The sequence below is a fragment of the Macaca fascicularis genome, chromosome 16, assembly GCF_037993035.2.
Source record: "Macaca fascicularis isolate 582-1 chromosome 16, T2T-MFA8v1.1".
NCBI lineage: Eukaryota > Metazoa > Chordata > Mammalia > Primates > Cercopithecidae > Macaca > Macaca fascicularis.
The window spans coordinates 70,666,781-70,685,891 of record NC_088390.1 but is presented as its reverse complement, the minus strand read 5'-3'; the positions used below and the strand labels follow the sequence as shown (position 1 = coordinate 70,685,891).

The window sequence follows — 19,111 nt, the reverse complement described above, 5'->3', positions numbered from 1 at the left end:
TGAAAGTAAAACAACTTGGTGACATTGGCTTTTATTCTTATCAGGCCCCATATAGATAGTGGCTTATTTTACAGCAGTATTTGTTTACATCCCTACAGGCAGGACAGTGTTTCTTTTCACATGGCTGAAAACTTTTTTTTTTAAAGCAAGAATCTTGCCTGATACCAGTTCTCATTATTAAATCAAAACCACTTTTTCATGTTGTTCTTTCATTGCACATTTTCAGATAATGCTCTTTGTTTTTATTTTTGCTGACTTTCCAAAGATTTTTCTCTTTAACCTTTTTTAATATGAAAAACTTTAAGCATATGTACAGAGAGTAGTAAAATAACACTCCAGGGTTCCCATTTATCATCTTTAACTGTTATCAACAGCCTGCCACTTTTTGTTTTATCTGTCCTCCCCACCCCCATGTAATTATTTTCTGTAGTATTTTAAAGCAAATCTTGAATTCAGATGATTCTTAAAGAAAAACATTTACAGAATTAGGTCATTGTTACATTTCAGAAGCCAAGCAGCAGTGTGTCTGTCTCTGTCAGAACTGTCGTAATAATTGCGTCTTTACCTGGCCTGCAGCTTTGAAGAGGCTTATTCCAGGTACTTATTTTACTGAGTGGATGGGAAATGCTAAGACAACCATGAGGTCCTCCTACTGGAGTTTATCTTCTCCTAAGCCTAGAAAAAAAAGATCACAGTTCTTAAACACCAATGTAGTTGTCCCAGGAATCTTCCCCTGTCTCCTGCCAACGTCCTGAATCTTAACTGGAACCTTCCTGGTACAGAGCACATCTTGGGACCTGAGGCCTCAGTGTCAGGTGACCAGTGGCTAAGCTATAGAAAACCTGGAAAATCTGCATCTGAAGACAAGTCTGTGAGACTGAGCAAACACTGTACAGCAAAGATCAGGTTATGAACAGGAATTTAAATCATAGTGGTCTCCATGTCTTGTTTCTGGTGAATTGCTGGAATTTGGCTGCGTCCTCTTAATCTGCGTTTATCTGTGATACCTTTAAGTGGCTGAAACAAACAAAAAAGATGCCATTTACTGCCATGTTTTCTTCGGAATATGATATTCTTGCTCTTCTTGACTTGCGTGGCTTCAGGCCCGTGTTAAGGTAACTGGGTTATTGCACCTTGACTAGCTCGTTTGAGTAGGATGAGTGTGGTGTGCCTTTATTTCCTGTCTCTTGCATCAGTCTGTTTGTGAGAGTGTACCGAGAGGTGATTAATGGGGAAGATAAACATATGCTTACTGACTGAAAGTTCTTCCTGTTTCCTAAAGTGTTTTTGGTTTAGTGAATTGTTTGTTTGCTGCCCACAGACCACATATGGTGTGTGTACCTGTTATTGTGAACACCATATGCCTTTGTATAGGAGCTGGGCTTTTAAGCAAAGTCAACATGTGATAAGGCTTAAAAGATTTTCCTTCATCCAATAATTGGATGGCTTGGACAGCTGTCTGTCACCATTAGCAGAGCCTCCAGAGTCTGGAATTCTGCATACAAAATCATATAAGAATACTTGCTGTTCTTGCCCCCAGAGCTTAAGTTGTGTATAGCAAGGCTGTGGGGTTTTGGTTGCTGGAAATACCTCATCGCTGTGAATCTCCTGCCTGCAGACGTATAGATCTCTCACTACACAGTGCTGCTGTGCCAGTGTTCATGCTCTCTCACTGCCACCACCATCTGCCCCTGGAATCAGGAGCTTCCTCATGCTTTGTGCCAAGGAAAATCTAGGGAGGGGAGAATTCTGCCATTAATTGCTGCAAATGTAAAATTGACTTAGAGAAAAAAACACATTCTCAATTTAAAAAGTAATGCCTGCTCTTGCAGAAATTTTAAGATATAGAAAAGGTTGGGGGGAGTTGCATTCCCAACAAGGATAATTTACAATTAGCATTTTTGATCTTTCCATCTAGTTAGGTACATTGAAGCCTTTCCCCATAGTTGCATTAATACTGTATGTACAATGTTATCTCTTCTCCTGAACATACTAGCGTAGGTTTGTTTATGTCTTAAAACTTTATTAGCCCTCTTAGAAGCCTTAATTTTTTGCCCAGGGGACATTCTGTAATTTAACCATATTATTGGGTAGGTCATTTGTAATGCTGCTACATACACATCTTTGAACAAAAAACCATTTTCTATACTTTATATTATCTTTAAATTAGATTTTATAGAAATGCAATGGGTGGGCCAAAGGGAATGAACACTTGGAGGCTCTAGGATTGCCGCTCCAAAGAGGTGTATCCATTTGCTATCCAATTGATGTCAGTTCTTAAACCAGTTTTACTTTTCCTAATGGGAATATATAGAGCTACTCCAGGCATCGGACAAGGTAATGATTTAGGTTTTAGAAGTCCTTGAGGTGTCAGATAGTGATGCTCTGACCCCTTGTCCACTGTGGGTGGTGGCTGGTTCTTCCTTCTGCATCCATCCCCCAAGTTATATGCAGGTTTCTTGAAAGCAGTTATGTTCTGGTCTCAGTTCTCTATCCAGCCTCGGTGACTATCCAGAGCTTACATTTGCATCACTGTGGATATGTTTTCTAAAAGATATGCATGATGATGCAAATGTGCATATAACCTTCATGTACACTAGACCATGTAGGTTAACATGGGGGAGAAAGTTATTACCGGTACAACTTGACCTGGTCCTGGGAAGCCTCTGGGAATCTTGACATTTTGGGATGTTTCTGATGATGCCTTTGTTGTTCTTTTGCACAGATCCAGTCCTGCAGGTCCCAACGCATGTGGAAGAGTAAGTTTTCTGATTTGCTCAGTACTTCCCTTAAATTCAGTCTTCATTCAATCAGTGTTTATGAGGCCAATTGCTGGGAGTGCATATATGTGTAAGTTTGAGGAATAACAGTGAGTGACATATAAAGTCTTACAGGTGCTATGATGAAAGCCTGTATTGAGGAGGAGGTCGTCAGTTTCCTGGGGGAGAAGGGTAGTGGTTTTAAAAAGGCTTATTTGAGATGAAACTCAAGTTGAGCTTTGAGCTTAAACTTCCAAAGTCCTCAGGGGGACTGGACCTCTTCCTCTTTGCTGTGTCATATCATGGAGAAAAAAGGTGAATGTGACCTGCTACTGCAGAGCGTGTGTTGGAGTAAAAGATGGATAGCGCCTGTAAGAGCCTTAAATGATGGCGCAACCTAAGTAAAGGAACAATTCAGCCAAGAGTTTCTGAGGGACTGTAGTTATAGTTCAGTCTTTAGCAGATTAACTTGACAAAAGACCACTTCACATCTGCTTCGAGGGAAGCTACTGACGGAGAGACCTTGATCTGTCCCCTTGGCGGGTTCTCTCTGATGTCAAGCCATTAGAGTCTGCTTTTATTGCCTCCAGTTAAACAAAAAATATCTCTTGAAAACTAAAAGCAGATTTGTTCTACCTGTTTATGTACCATGCTATGCTATTAAATATTAATGGCTGAAGTTCTATATACAATTGATGTAGAAATTGAAAAGTGGACTTGCTGGGTCCTTTTCACATATTTTACCTTCATCCAGAGCGCTTTGACCAAATGATGATTTGTCTTCTGTGGTTTTGTATGATTTCTCCTTTCAGGCCGCTTTTCTCCAGTCGAGGATAGTGTTTACCACCATAGGGGTATTTTATTTATCTGTGGTTGAATTGAGAGAGAATAGTGGATGGAATTGTCTTATATACTCACTTATACACCCACACACAACTACCCCCCACTCTCTATTCCTCCATCATGGGTTCGCGTGGCTTTGATATGTTGTTCTGTGCCCTGGACTGTAATTTATCTTTGATATTTATTATTTAATCTCCAGGCCTGCCTTTCTCCCAGATCCTAATGATGGCAGCCTGTATACGCTTGGAAGCAAGAATAATGAAGGCCTGACGGTGAGTATATTTAGCTTCTTTTTGTACTCCAGGGGTTCTAGACCAGCAGTCCTTAAGTGTGTCTGCACAGTGTCTTACTGTGTCTCCCGCCCGGAGCTTTTAAAAACAACCCCTGGGGATTCTGATTCAAGTGATCTAGAGGGGAGCTTGGGCATCAGTCTTTTCAGAGAGCTTCCTAAATGAGCTTTTAAATGTGGTGCCAGAGTTCAGAAACACGGATGCAGACCAGCAGGTTTTCATGGCCCAGCCCATACACTGGAGGATATAGTGTTAGGAACAGGGTTTGCTCTAACTGGTGACCCTCACCTTAGGAGGGAGGGATATAGGGAAATGCTGTCTCCACCTGCCCCACCTTCCAATGACTCCTTAGGGGAGTCATGTATTATTCCATCCTCATCTCCATTTGAGAATCTAAACCAGTGGTTTTCAGCCTTAGTTATACATTGTAATAACCTGGAATTCGAAAAAACAGCATTGGGACCTAGAACATAGAGCCCAATCCTAGAAGGTCCTGATTTAATTGATCTAAGTCATCAGGACTTTTTTTTTTTTTTTTTTTTTTTTTTGAGACGTTTCTCACTCTGTCGCCCAGGGTGGAGTGCAGTGGCACGATCTCAGCTCACTGGAAGCTCCGCCTCCCGGGTTCACACCATTCTCCTGCCTCAGCCTCCCGAGTAGCTGGGACTACAGGCACCCGCCACCTCGCCCGGCTAATTTTTGTATTTTTAGTAGAGACAGGGTTTCACTGTGTTAGCCAGGATGGTCTCGACCTCCTGACCTCGTGATCCGCCCGCCTCGGCCTCCCAAAGTGCTGGGATTACAGGCGTGAGCCACCACCACCCAGCTTACAGTGTTTTTGCAATAAATGGTGTAGGTCAATTGGGATATCCATATAGGAATGAAAGTCTTGACTCCTACCCCCCACAACGCATATAAAATCAGTTCCAGATAGATCACACATCTAAATGTGAAATGCAAAATAATAAAGCTTTAAGAAAAAAAGTAATGGAACCATCTTCATGATCTCAGAGTGAGTAGAGATTTCTTAAATAGGATATTAAAGAACACTATAAATTTAGCAAAAAATCAATATATTGACTGTATTAAAATTAAGAACTTTTCCTTCTTAAGAGGTCACAAAGTATTTGTAGTATACACATCCAACAAAAGTTCATATTCAGAATACATGAAGAAATCCTATGGTACATTAAAAAAGACAGCCCAGTGGAAGAATGACAGAAGAGAATATCCAAATGGTCATAAACATATGAAAAGATGTTCCATTTTATTAGTCATTAGTAAATGCAAATTAAAGTCGCAGTGCCATACTGATACTCACCAGAATGGCCAAAACAAGGGAAGTAGAAAAAGAAAATGTGGTGGTGATATGGAGCAACCAGGATTCTCACCTACTGCTGGTGGAAGTGCAGTGTGGCACAAGTGGTTTGGCAAACTGTTTGGCAGTAAGTCCTAAAGTCCTTAGGACCCAGAAATGCCTTCCTAGGTTACAGACCCAATAGAAATGCACGTTTGTGGTTGGGCGAGGTGGCTCACACCTGTAATCCCAGCACTTTGGGAGGCCAAGGCGGGCGGATCACGTGGCCAGGGATTGAGACCACGGTGAAACCCCATCTCTACTAAAAATACAAAAAATTAGCCGGGCGAGGTGGCAGATGCCTGTAGTCCCAGCTACTTGGAAGGCTGAGGCAGGAGAATGGCGTGAACCCAGGAGGTGGAGCTTGCAGTGAGTTGAGATCGTGCCACTGCCCTCCAGCCTGGGCAACAGAGCGAGACTCCGTCTCAAAAAACAAAAGAGAAATGCACGTTTGTTCACCAATGGACACGTGCCCAAATGTACAGCAGCACCATTTATAATAAGCAGAGTGGCCAAATAACATCCACAGTGGAGTGGAAAAATCAACTCTAGAAGAGGCATGCCCAGTGATGAGGACCAACAACAGTCTGACGACACACACCACAGATGACTCGCAAGCGCCATGTTGAACAAAACAAGACAGACCAAAAAGGCCACACACTGCCGTTCACTTATATAAAGCCAAAAACAGGCAAAACGAGTCTCTGCTGTTTTGAAGTTAGGATAATAGTTACCCTGGAGAGTTATGGCTAGAAAGGGGGGCAAGAGAGAGTGGGGGGCTTCTGTTTCTTCACCTGGATACTGGTTCCGTGGGTATGTTCACTTTGTGAACATTGACTGAGCTGTGTGATGATGAGTGCTTTTCTGTTTGCATATTATGCATCAGTAGGAAGTTTTGAAAGCTTCCAAGTAATTCTCATGTGCAACCGAGGATGAGAACCACTTGTCTAGGCTGTAAGTGGATTGTGGGCTTTAACTTGGTTATTTTAAAATTATTTTGTGAATGCCTGTAACCAAAACAGAGGGGAGGAGGGCAAGCTTGTGCAGAGCTGTGTGTATTTCACCTTCAACACTGCTCTCCGTCGGTTTCTCTCCACAGCTCTGTAGTCCTCATTTCTTAAGCAATTTGTTTGCCAGAAACTGGGCTGAGTGAGTTGTATAAGTTATCTCATTTGAATCTCTCAGCAGCCCTGTGGGTGATATCCCCATTTTAGAGGTGTGGAAACTGAGCCTGGAGAAGTGAAGGAATATGTCCAGGGCCGAGTCTTCTCGTGTTGGAGTTGGTTCTTAAAGAGGATGCCCTTCATCGCTCCCTTGTGCTCCTTCCTGGGTTGTGGTTTAGCAGCTCCACAAACAGTGTTTCCCAAGCTTGGGCCTTGAAGCAGAGACCACAGGACTCCAGGAGACTGGACAATCTGCAGTGCCTTTCTGATTCTCAGAAACATGTGGCAAAACCCAGTCATTGCAGCCTCTCTGAAGCATTTTTCCTCCTCTGAGGCTTGGTTTGAATGTTGGGATGATGGGAAAATCCAAGTTATTTAGTATGCAAAGCTCTGCTTATTAAAGCTAGAGAGAAATCTTTTCTTTCTTGGAGAAAAAGGTGACCATGCAGTAGAGGCATTTCTATAAAAGCAGGTATCTATAGAACAATTTCAGGAACACAGAATGTTCTAAAAATAAAGTATACTGAAACGAGCACTAACCAAAAGAGCTCGTCAGATGACAGCTGTAGACTCAGAAGAATCAGTTTTATGATGAAATGCAGTTGAAACATTTGGATTCCTTTGAGTTTCTTTTCCTGGCACCTATCTTAACTTCCTCTTTAAAACCAAAAGCCTCCGTTTTTCTTGTTTTTCAATAGTGAATTTTTTACTGAAGAAAACATCAGAACTCTTTTCCACCTCAGACTCTTGTGTTGCCCCTGTAATGGCGACTTCTCCTTTCCCTCGAAGCTTGAGCTTGGCACCAAGGTTGTATCCCTTCAGTATCAATGTCGTGGCTCCCTCCCATGGGGCTCTACAAAGGACTGTCATTCTACTCAGTCTAGCCAGCTGTAGCTCTGTATTCCAAGCCAGGACAATTCTTTCTCCCACTCTTAGAATTTCAAAGAATATATAACTTTCCATATTTGTGTAAATATTTTCAGAAAAGGTTTGTGTCACCCCTGGGAAGCACCCTGGACAGGAGACCTTGAGGGGCATCGGCACATGGTGTCAAGTAAAGGAGTGGATGTTTATGGAGCTCAGGGACCTAGGAGCTTGTCAAAATAGACGTGGAAAATTAGCTGGGTGTAGTGGCAACATGCCTGTAATCCCAGCTACTTGGGAGGCTGAGGTGGGAGAATCACTTGAACTCAGGAGGCAGAGGTTGCTGTGAGCCAAGATGGCGCCACTGCACTCCAGCCTGGTCAACAGAGTGAGACCCTGTCTCAAAAAAATAAAAATGAAAACAAAGTAGATGTGGAAGCATAGGGTGCCCCCTTCTCCTTGGTATTCAGTTAGGAAAACTCCCATCTGCAAAGTGCTTCTCTCTTTTTAGCAGAATTAGGTAATAGAAACAGACTGCCTGGTAAAATTATAATAATTGCACAAGACTTGGTTAACTTTTTTCCCTTTTTTTTTTTTTTTTTTTTTGAAGAAACTTCCTTTTACCATCCCAGAATTGGTGCAGGCATCCCCGTGCCGAAGTTCAGATGGAATCCTCTACATGGGTAAGAGTTCCTGTCTCCAACCCTGAAACTTGTGTCTCTTTGATGTAAGTCCCGGAATCTGGGAAAGTGGCATGTGGAGAGAGAGGGCGCAGGCACCGCCTTGCCAACCCTTTCTTTCCTGGGTTGTGCTTCAGGTGCTGTTCTCCCCAGGATCAGCTGACCAATTAAGAAAAGGTTCCCCCAACTTGGGAGAAGAATTGACATCATTAATGTGGTTACTCATTTAACAAGCTTTTAGTTGCTGTGTTGACTTAGTCCTGAGATTCCAAGATTGCAACATACCCAGTGGCAAATGGATGAAATTTAAAGTGAATACAATCATCTAAGCCAAGAAAGGAAAGCCAGGCTCTGCCTGTTAATTATAGGGCTTTCTTAGTATTTCCTGCTATCGGAATATTTGATAAAACAGCACTTAATAGCTTGCCTAGATAAACTGCCTTCATACCTATGGGGTCACAGCTTTCAAAGCATCAGATCACCTGCTTTTCTTTTACCGTGTTGCTGCCAAAATGTCAATAAAAAAGCATTTGCAACACAAAGGAGAGCTGTATTTATCTTGAAATCATAGTAGTAATAATAGCCCGTATTTATACAGCAGCTTTCTTTTTGAGGAACTGAAAGTGCTTATTGCCTATTCATGCCTCCAGAAGCTTTATGTGTATTTCTGGGTCTCAAGTGCAGGCCGGACTTTTAAGGTTTTGCTCAGGACACTGGGACGCTTGCTTCCTTCCACACCTTCAGAATGAGGAACTCCCAGCCTAGGAATTTGGAGGAAACAATCAGCACGGATTTTTCTCTCTGTGGGCCATGGCCTGGGAACATCTGACAATCTTCTGACCATCCATGTCACTGTGTCCTATCTGGTCTTTCAGCTTTTGCCAGCGATTCACTTATAGTCTGCTTAGGGTATTGTCTTCTCATCATCTTTGTGCTGTGCCCTCTTAAGCGAGTTCATTAAACATATTTAAGAGCATGGTAGTTGCCCAGTCTATCCATTAAAGTAATAGCTGAGTTATGTAAACTCTAGTGGTCCTTGAAGTAACCAGTTATGTCATGCCAGATGGAAAAGGTTCGTGGTCTTAGCTCTGTTCCCCTCTACTTTTAGATCACATTCATATTATGATTTTATCATTGAGAACAGAGTTGTGATCCACGGGTAAGTTGCACACATGTAGAGCAGGCATGTATGCAACATCTGTTAGAACTTTAGAAGTATAGCTTTAGCAAATTCTAGGCCAGGCACAGTGGCTTACAACTGTAATCCCAGTACTTTGAGAGGCTGAGGCAGGAGGTTTGCTTGAGGCCAGGAGTTTGAAACCAGCCTGGTCAACATAGTGAGACCCTGTCTTTACAGAAGAAACATTTTTTTAAAATTAGCCAGGTATAGCCCAGGAGCCTGGTGGCTCACACCTGTCATCCCAGCACTTTGGGAGGCTGAAGTGGGCAGATCACAAGGTCAGGAGATCAAGACCATCCTGGCCAACATGGTGAGACCCAGTCTCTACTAAAAATACAAAAACTAAGCTTCATGTGGTGGCGGGCGCATGTAGTCCCAGCTACTTGGGAGACTGAGGCAGAAGAATCGCTTGAACCCTGGAGGCAGAGTTACAGTGAGCCAAGATCGTGCCACTGCACTCCAACCTGGGTGACAGAGCAAGACTCCATCTCAAAAAATAAATAAATAAATAAAAATTAGCCAGGTGGCCGGGCGTGGTGGCTCACACCTGTAATCCCAGCCTGAGTCAGGCGAATCATGAAGTCAGGAGATCGAAACCATCCTGGCTAACACGTTGAAACCCTGTCTCTACTAAAAATACAGAAAATTAGCTGGGTGTGGTAGCACGTGCCTGTAGTCCCAGCTACTTGAGAGGTTGAGGCAGGAGAATCATTTGAACCTGGGAGACAGAGGTTGCAGTGAGCTGAGATCGCGCCACTGCACTCCAGCCTGGGCGACAGAGTGAGACTCCATCTCAGAAAAAAAAAAAAAAAAAAAGAGCCAGGCATAGTGGCACATGCCTGTAGTCTCAACTATGAGGAGGCTGAGGCAAAAGGATCACTTGAGTCCAGGAGTTCGAGGCTGCAGTGAGCCATGACCACACCTCTGTACTCTGTACTTGGGTGACAGAGCAAGATCCTGGTCTCAAAAAAAAAAAAAAAAATTTCAAAGGCTCTGTGACCTTCCTCAGCATCTCAATATTCTGCTTCTAAGAGTCTCCAAAATAGGAGACTTTTCCAATAAGTTAGGAAGATATGAATGACCACCAGAGATCATGCTTTACAAAACAGAAATATACACATCACAGTGACTGTGTTGACCTTCACACTGGAGGCCGGTGCTACTGACTCTCCATTGCTAGGATGCTGTTGGGTGTATACCATTGATACATATGCTTTGGATTTTCTTAATAGTGTTGTTTACCATGCTGTCTGCCTGTCATAATCAGCTGACCAAGATTAGGGGTATGGTCTGAGGCCAGGGAATAACTTACTGGCTGGGACCTGGGGCCGAGACAACTTTGACCTCCTTAGCATCAGATTGCAACCAACTCCACTGACCAGTCCCAGGTACTAGTTAATTATAGTTATAAACAGTAACTGTAGATCCTTCTCAGTGGGGGCTAGTTAGTAGGGATGTTGAGAAATGTGAATGATGGTTATTAGGGAGATAAACCCCTGGGCACATTTCTGTATTTCTATAGATCCCAGTCCATGGGAAAAGGGTTACCCTTCACAGGCAAGACTTTTCATATTTAAAGCCACTCATCAAAGCAATAAAATCTAACTTGAAAGTTTGGGGAACTTTTTGAAACTATAATTATGTTATTAGGTTTGGAGGAATTTGTATACCATGATTAGGTTATTAAATTATTATAAGACCTATGGGCCTAAGAAGTTTTATTGTCTCTGCATTACCATTTACATCATCACCTTAGAAATGACATCCTAAGAATTTCAGGTCTATCTCTCTCAATACAGAGCATCTTGGCTGCTAGTTTGGCAGTGATACTTTTTTCCATATGGTGTAAACGATGTGTTTTTGTGTCCTTTCAGGTAAAAAGCAGGACATCTGGTATGTTATTGACCTCCTGACTGGGGAGAAGCAGCAGACCTTGTCATCAGCCTTTGCAGATAGTCTCTGCCCATCAACCTCTCTTCTGTATCTTGGGCGAACAGGTAAGAAATGAACCTTTGTCGTCTACAACCTGCCTGTTTCCAGAAGGGATCGGAAGAAGCTCCCCAGCCTCTTTTCCTAGAAGGTGGCCAGAGCTTCCTTTTTCCAAACACAGGTCTGATCATGTCATTTTCCTTTATAAGACCCTTCAGTGTCCCCCACTGCTCAAGGGATACAGTCCAAACTGCACCACTGCCCAGAAAAACCCCTGTGATGCGACTGCCACCTCTCTCGCCTCATTTCGCTCATTTCAAAGTTTCCTAGCCGGGCGCGGTGGCTCACGCCTGTGATCCCAGTATTTTGGGAGGCTGAGGCAGGTGGATCAGCTGAGGTCAGGAGTTCGAGACCAGCCTGGCCAACATGGCAAAATGCTGTCTCTACTAAAAAAAATACAAAATTAGCCGGGTGTGGTGGCGGGTGCCTGTAATCCCAGCTACTCAGGAGGCTGAGGCAGGAGAATCACCTGAACCTGGGAGGCAGAGGTTGCAGTGAGCCAAGATCAAGCCACTGCACTCCAGTCTGGGCAACAAGAGTAAGACTCCGTCCCCCCACCCCCCCCAAAAAAGTTTCCCAATTAGGATGAACTGCCTGCAGCTCCCAGAATGGCAGTGCCATTTTTAAAGGCTTGTAGTGGTGTGGCCCTCTCCACCAGGTATGCCTGTTTTTGCCTATCTGGCAAATATCCTCTTTTCTTGCACAACTCTGCTCAAAAGTCACCTTCTCTGTGAAGCCTCTTCTCCAGCCTCTCGGCCTCCACCCTGCTCAGGAACACCTGGCTGTCCCGTTCTAGGGGCACACGTAGCAGTTAACAAGCCTGTTGTGACAGCCATCTCACCCCTTGTCATTGTCCCTTTACAGGCATGGCTTGCACCCTCTTTACCGCACCATTTTCTGTTTCCTCCTTTTTCAGCCTCTTTCTTCTTAACTCTTGGCACTGCATATTTATAAATTCTATGTGCCTACTTCCTGCCTCCCTCACTAGAATATCAGTTCCCTGAGGGTACGACTTTGTTTTGCTCACCTGCTGTCTCTCTACACCAGGCATATTGCCTGATGTGTAACAGGGGCTCAATGTTTGAGTGTATGAATGGGAGAGCCCCATTACTGCAGAGACCTGCCTTACTCATTATCATATGTGCAGCACCTCACACATGTCGGGGATGCCATGAAACTTGTTGAACGATATTAAAGCTAAAAGAAGAAACAAAAAACATTTAGAAGGAAAAAATTATACCAAAAACCTAGGATGAATTCATTACAATTGAGCACTACATTTAGGTCTAAACTTTCAGACAGCCAAGGATTTGAAAAAAAGAGAACCTTCCTGAAAGTGTTGGGGAAAGCACTGCATTTCTAAAACTCAGTGAGACTAATCTTGGACCCTGCAGAAGCTGGCTGGGCTCTCCTGGGAATGGGTGGAAGGTCTTAGACTGTAAAAATCAGGTATTCCAGCTTCTAACTGTAGTGACTGCTTAGGATTTATGTGTTTACCTTTTCCATCAAGTAAATTCTTACAGTGGCCCCAGCTTCATCCAGATATAAAACTTGTGTCATTCTCAGGTGAAACTGTGGTGTTCAAAGGAGCTGGGATATGCATGAGGTGGAATGTGTGTGCATAGGTGTGTAAATCCATTGCCTCCATTGTCTATTGCTGCATGGCAAACCACCCCAACTTAGTGCCTTAAAACAAGCATTTTATTGTTAATGATTCTGTAGGGAATTCAGGAAGGACTCAGCAAGGACCCATCATCTTTACTCCACATGCTTGGTTGGCCTCACTCATGTATCTGAGATTTCGGTTCACTTCCATGTGACCTTTCTCCATATAGATAGCCTGGACTCTTGACATGGCAGCCGGGCTCCCTCTTGAGTAAAAATGGGTATTACAGTGCCTCCTAAGGTCTGGGCTCAAAAGTTCTAGAACCTTCCTTCCACTGCAGTCTGTTCGTTAAAGCAAGTCTCAAGGCCAACTGAGAATCAAGGGTAGAGATACAGACTCGGCCTCTTGATGGGAGGAGTAACGTGCATATTACAGGAATGGGAAGAATTGGTGGTAGTGACCTTTAGAGATGTTCTACCGCAGTCCTCCCTCAGGCTGTAGTAGTTTACAACCCTCCCATTCCCTCCAAAGACCCCCAAAATCCAATCCCAGCATCAGTCCCAAAATCTCATGTCCTGTGATCTGCATCAGGTCTGGAGGAGGATGATGTTCTTCAGGTGTAGCTCCTCTTGATTGGAGACCTGTGAATTAAAGAGACAGGGTCTTTCTCCCCTTCCCATCCCCCACCCAACATACAGTGGTGAGATGGAGACAGGATAGCTGCAATAAACATGTTCACTCAAAAAAGGGCAGGAAAGAGAAACACATATCACACATTGGACCTTAGTAATTCTGAAATCTAGCCAGGCACATGTTTTCAGGTTCCCCTCCTCCAGGGGTAGGGAATATTCCTTCATTAGGGCCCAGTTTTGCCCTCTGGGATTAGTTCCCTAATATAGTGCTCTCAGTGGCTCTTGGTTCTGCCCTCTGAGAAGTCCTTTCTTTTCCATAACAAATGGCCAGTTTTGTATCTTTCTCAGTCTGTTCCTTGTCCATTGAAATTTAGGGATCTAGAAACCCTTTTTTTCAATTTGACTGTCTCTGATCCTTTTAGTTTATGCTAATACCACTCCTTTAAAAACTATGTGAGCTTCCCATGTGTCAAATTATAGTCTATTCCATTAGATAAAAACCATACCCACAAGTCTCTAGACTTTGGAATGTGAGTTTAGAACTCCTTTGATGCAGAGGGTGTATGAGGAGCCGCCTTAAACTCTTTTGGAGGTCTCAAAGAAGGATCTTACAGCTTAACCTTTGATTTTATTGATCTTTACCCTGAACCCATTTTTTGTTGCTGGCAGTACCCTGGATTTGATCTTTTCCCTAAAGTTATTTTTTATAATGAGAATCTTTTCCAGCAGTATTCAGTCCTGGACCCTTTATATTTCCTCTGTATTCTGATGAATAATTTCTTCCTCAGCTCATTTGTCTCACAGTATATCATAGACAGCTAAGAGAAACCAACATTCTCTGCTTTCTGTCTGGAAATCTCCTTAGTTGGATCCCTGAGTTGATTAGATATTTTTTCTGTCTTCCAAGTTACTGCAAGTAATAGTCATACTCATCATGGCACCCTCCACAAGCTGGGTCACCCCTTTTCCACTTTGAATAGCAGTGCCCCCTCTGCACTAGCAAGTCTCCACCAACCTTTTTGTCAGCCTCCCAGCCTCCACCTACCAGCTGGTCCCAAAGTCAATGCCACATGCTTTAGGTGTTTGTTATGGCGCCATCCTGCTTCAAGGTGCCAGTTTTTAACTATCAGCAATCCATTGCTATGTAATAAGGCACCCCAAACCTTAATGGCTAACAATAACAACCATTCTATTGCTCACGATTCTGTGAGCCATGAGTCCAAGGGCATAGCAGGGGTGGCTCGTCTCTGCTTCCACATGCTGTCAGCCAGGCTCACTCATGTGTCCGGGACTTCAGTTCTCCTCACATTGCCTTTCTGTATCAAAATGGATAGTCTGGACTTTTTGGCCTACAGTTTAGGGAGGAATTGTTTGTAATTAGATAAGGACCATACCTCAGTATGTACTGTGGCCCCTCTGTGGTAATGGGCTGGCTGGTCTGTGTTCTTTAGAATACACCATCACCATGTACGACACCAAAACGCGAGAGCTCCGGTGGAATGCCACCTACTTTGACTACGCAGCCTCGCTGCCTGAGGACGACATGGACTACAGTAAGTGCTCTCTGCTGGATTTCACAAGCTTGAGCCAGTACTTTTGACCTATGTGGAAACAGTTGCTCCAGAAAGTAGGATTTTCTTTTAAGATACTGTTTGTCACCAGATTCTTTCTTTCCATGGACTTTTCATGGGCTTATCGTAAATACTTCCCACAGTCAATGTGCAGGGACCTTGGTGAAGTCTGAAGGGAAACCGAAGTAAAATGGTGACAAGCTTAGCCAGAGAGGAAGGAGGACACCCCTTGTTGCGTCTTTCTATGTCACAGAAGGAATTTACTGCAAGCCCATGGAAAGTAGAAGTAAAATCAGCATAGGACATTAGCAACCCTGTCAAGAAGGCCTCTCTGCAAATGTGACTCATCCCTAGTTATTTCTGCAGTTAACATTCACCTCGCTCAAATGAAAACTAAAAACCAATTCTGTCACCTTAACATTGGTGTCAAAGTTGGACTCTGCCTTTTCTGGTCAAGGACCTAGAATATTTTCGTTTTTCTCTGAGGACTCCTTTGTGAATCTCATGGGACAGTGTCAGTGGTTCAGGTCTGACTTTCAGGGTGTTTTTTTGTTTTTAGCGGGGGGTTTTTGAGGCAAGGTCTCCCTCTGTTGCCCAGGATGTGTGCAGGGGTGCAGTCATGGCTCACTGTAGCCTCAAACTCCTAGGCTCAAGCGATCTTCCCACCTCAGCCTCCTAAGTAGCTGGGACCACAGGCACGCACCACCACTCCCCTACCTCCCCTGGCTAATTTTTTTTTTTTTTGTAGAGATGAGGGTCTAACTATGTTGCCCAGGCTTGTCTTGAACTCCTGGGCTCAAGTGATCTTCCCACCTCAGCCTCCCAAAGTCTTGGGCTTACAGACATGAGCCACCACAGCTGTCCCTGACTTTCAGTTTGATCGATGGGTTTCAAGTGACTGCTATGAAATGCCAGATTAATAGGCATCTCCATTGGCTCCTTTCTTCTCAATATTTACTCTCACTTATTGAATAGAATGGTAAAGCACATCACCAAATAAATTGCCTTTGGGAGAGTGATCCTATCCTGTGTTTGTAAGCCAGCCAGCTCCCAGTGTCTTGATATTATAGAGACTAAGTGAGTTCATTGGAAACAAGTGAAATTGCTCAGGGGAGATCTGAGAATATTCCAGAAGTCTTGTTTCCTCTGAGTGACTACAGCCTGCCACAAGAGTAGAGGATGTGGTTTCAAGATGGGGTGAGACTCAGCATGCTTTGTTTATTTGATCTGTACAGAGATGTCCCACTTTGTGTCCAATGGTGATGGGCTGGTGGTGACCGTGGACAGTGAATCTGGGGATGTCCTGTGGATCCAAAACTACGCCTCCCCTGTGGTGGCCTTTTATGTCTGGCAGCGGGAGGGTCTGAGGAAGGTGATGCACATCAATGTCGCCGTGGAGACCCTGCGCTATCTGACCTTCATGTCTGGGGAGGTGGGGCGCATCACCAAGTGGAAGTACCCGTTCCCCAAGGAGACAGAGGCCAAGAGCAAGCTGACGTGAGTTGGGAGCTCGGGGAAGGAGAGGGCGGCCATGGCCTTTGTGTTCTGGTGCTGTTGCAATGTAGCAGGCCCTGCATGGGAGGCCAAAGACAGGACGGTCTCTGAAGCCATGAGGAATATCCAGAGCCACGTCTGCTTCGTTCGGAAACCTCAGAATAGAAGAACTGAGGGGCACCCATTAAAGCTTCAGAATTCTTAAATATTACATAAAAATCATGAGTGGGAGGTGCCGGGCACCATGGCATACACCTGTAATTCCAGCTACTTGGGAGGCTGAGGTGGGAGGATTGTTTGAGCACAGGAGTTTGAGGCCTACCTGGGCAACGTGGCAAGACCCTCCCCCTGCCGCCACACACACACAAATACAGGTGGGGATAGGAAAGAGACTGCCAGTGGAAGTATAGTTTGCATCTATCTTACGTGGTAGGGATGCAAGAGATTTATTTTTTTAACTTTCTATATTTTCTAAATTTTTAGGTTATATTCATTTTAAAAATCAGAAAAAAATAGTTAACAGTGTGTGTCCAAGACTCAGCAGGCTTCTGTTCTCCATCCCTCTGTTATTAGCCTATCACTGAGTCACTTAAACTCACCAAGCCTCAGTTTCTTCATAGAGTTGTGTGGAAGATCAAATACGATAATGTGCCAGAGAGTATTTAGATTGTAAAACACCATTCAAATGTAAGATATTCGTTGAGAGAGGTTTAGATAATGTAATGGATGACCGATCAGATGGGCTCTTGACAGTAAGCAGAAGGGCCAGGGGGTGTAGCTCTCCTCATTTTCCATCTCCCTGATGTCCCACATGGGGACAGACTATACAGCTGAGGAACCAGAAGTCTCACCGAGTCTGGAATTTCTTATGCATCCCTTTTGCTCTCAGCATCCAGAGTAGAGCACCATTTCTCAGGAGTTCTGTAGGACCTCCAGGATCCTTAGAAAGCAGGGGGCAGAATGGGGGTAGTTTTGGTGGTCACTGGAGTGAAAGTGTGTTGTACAGGGTCGTCTGAGGGGCCTCAGCAGTGGTGGTAAGCACTCAGTCTCCTGGATGGCCATTGGACGTAGTCCTTTCTGCAGGCATCATGGGCATCGTCTAGTCCAGCCCTGCAATTTTGCTGAGGCTTGCCATTAAGTGGCTTGTCCATGTTTCTGCAGTGAGTGACAGCTGGGACTAAAGTCCTGTGGCCCTGTTCCCAGGGCAGTGCCCCACCTTCACACCCCTACTGCTTTCCTCCACGTCTGGGGGGTTAATGTGGTCATCCCTGTGGGTGGTATTTGGGGTTATGATTCCTCCTTTCTGTGGGATCTGGAAATTAAATGACTCTGGAATGCATGTATCTGTTTTTCTCCTAGGCCCACTCTGTATGTTGGGAAATACTCTACCAGCCTCTATGCCTCTCCCTCAATGGTACACGAGGGAGTTGCTGTCGTGGTAAGTCCACTATGGAGGGCTCACAGCTGCCTAACTGCTTCTGTTCCATTTTAGCAAAGAATGACTTTGCTATGCACAAGCATACTGCGGGTTAAGAATGCAAAATACAAATCTTAAATTCTCAAAAACAGTTTCCGCACATGCCACATTCTACTTGGAAAGAAAGATACATGACAGAAACAGCTTCTTAAAGCTGAGGAATCCCTGATTATTTCCTTTTGCTTTTGTGGTCAAATCTAAACTCCCCAGGCTGGTGTTCATGGCTCTCCTTAATCCAGTCCCACGATGCCGTTCCACCAACCTGTTAGTTTCTCTGTGTGAGTTACATGACCCAAGCAAGTGCACTTTCTCCCTGACTTCTACAAGCTTCCTGTTCATCTTTCCCCAGGGCATTTGTTCAGGCTGCTCCTCACCTCACGCTTCAAGTGCCCTTTCTTCATCCTTTTCCATACTCAAACCCTTTGCCTGCTTTTGCAATCTCTCCAAGCCTCCTTGGGCCTCACCAGCCTGCCTCGAACATTCTGTCTCTGAAAGTCCAAGGCATCATAATCCTAGCTGTTTGTCTTGATCCCTACAATGCTTGGACTGTGTGGTTGGCTCTCTTGTCTTCCCAGTGAGTTGGGCGACTGCTCCTGTGAGCAGACAGTGCCTGCCTCTGTTGTAGTTCCAGCAGCACCTGAGCCAGCACCGGGTGTGTGGGTGGACTTTATTCCACCCCGTTGGTTGCATCAGTTGTGACTAACAGATATCCATTCGTTCTCCTTCACTTATGTCTGCTTCTTGTAACAGCGTCTTGGAGTTCTACACACACACTTCTTGTTCCCTAGTACCCAGACATAAGAATCTGAAAAGTCGTCCATAAAGACATCAGTGCAGCTTGTCACGTCCTGAGAGAGGAGCTTCTTTGCCCAGAGTTGGGCCTTTGTGTCCTTGTCCTTTGGGCTCTGTCCTGGACTGGCCCTGCACTAGAAATCGCTCACCTTTCAGGACAGTGGCTGGGATGGTGTGCCACGGGACGTGCTCTCCCTTCAGGGCTCCTGACCCTCACTGCACCCTCTCCACAGCCCCGCGGCAGCACACTTCCTTTGCTGGAAGGGCCCCAGACTGATGGCGTCACCATTGGGGACAAGGGGGAGTGTGTGATCACGCCCAGCACAGAGCTCAAGTTTGACTCCGGACTCAAAAGCAAGAACAAGCTCAACTACTTGAGGAATTACTGGCTTCTGATAGGTAAGAGCGGGTCTC

General features: G+C 44.6%; 1 protein-coding gene across 6 annotated transcripts in view; it reads left to right on the top strand.

Annotated features, from left to right (window-relative positions):
• ERN1 (endoplasmic reticulum to nucleus signaling 1) overlaps window positions 1-19,111 on the top strand; it is a 91,228-nt gene that overhangs the window by 47,301 nt on the left and 24,816 nt on the right. For 3 of the 6 annotated variants that reach the window (XM_005584697.4, XM_074020104.1, XM_065531853.2), the window contains 8 exons: window positions 2,726-2,759; window positions 3,802-3,874; window positions 7,887-7,959; window positions 11,011-11,133; window positions 14,815-14,916; window positions 16,170-16,431; window positions 17,788-17,866; window positions 18,931-19,096. In XM_005584697.4, coding sequence (XP_005584754.3) covers window positions 2,726-2,759; window positions 3,802-3,874; window positions 7,887-7,959; window positions 11,011-11,133; window positions 14,815-14,916; window positions 16,170-16,431; window positions 17,788-17,866; window positions 18,931-19,096 — 912 coding nt within the window. The remainder of the gene's footprint in view (window positions 1-2,725; window positions 2,760-3,801; window positions 3,875-7,886; window positions 7,960-11,010; window positions 11,134-14,814; window positions 14,917-16,169; window positions 16,432-17,787; window positions 17,867-18,930; window positions 19,097-19,111) is intronic. The other 3 variants (XM_074020103.1, XM_074020105.1, XM_065531854.2) reach the window with 1 other exon arrangement.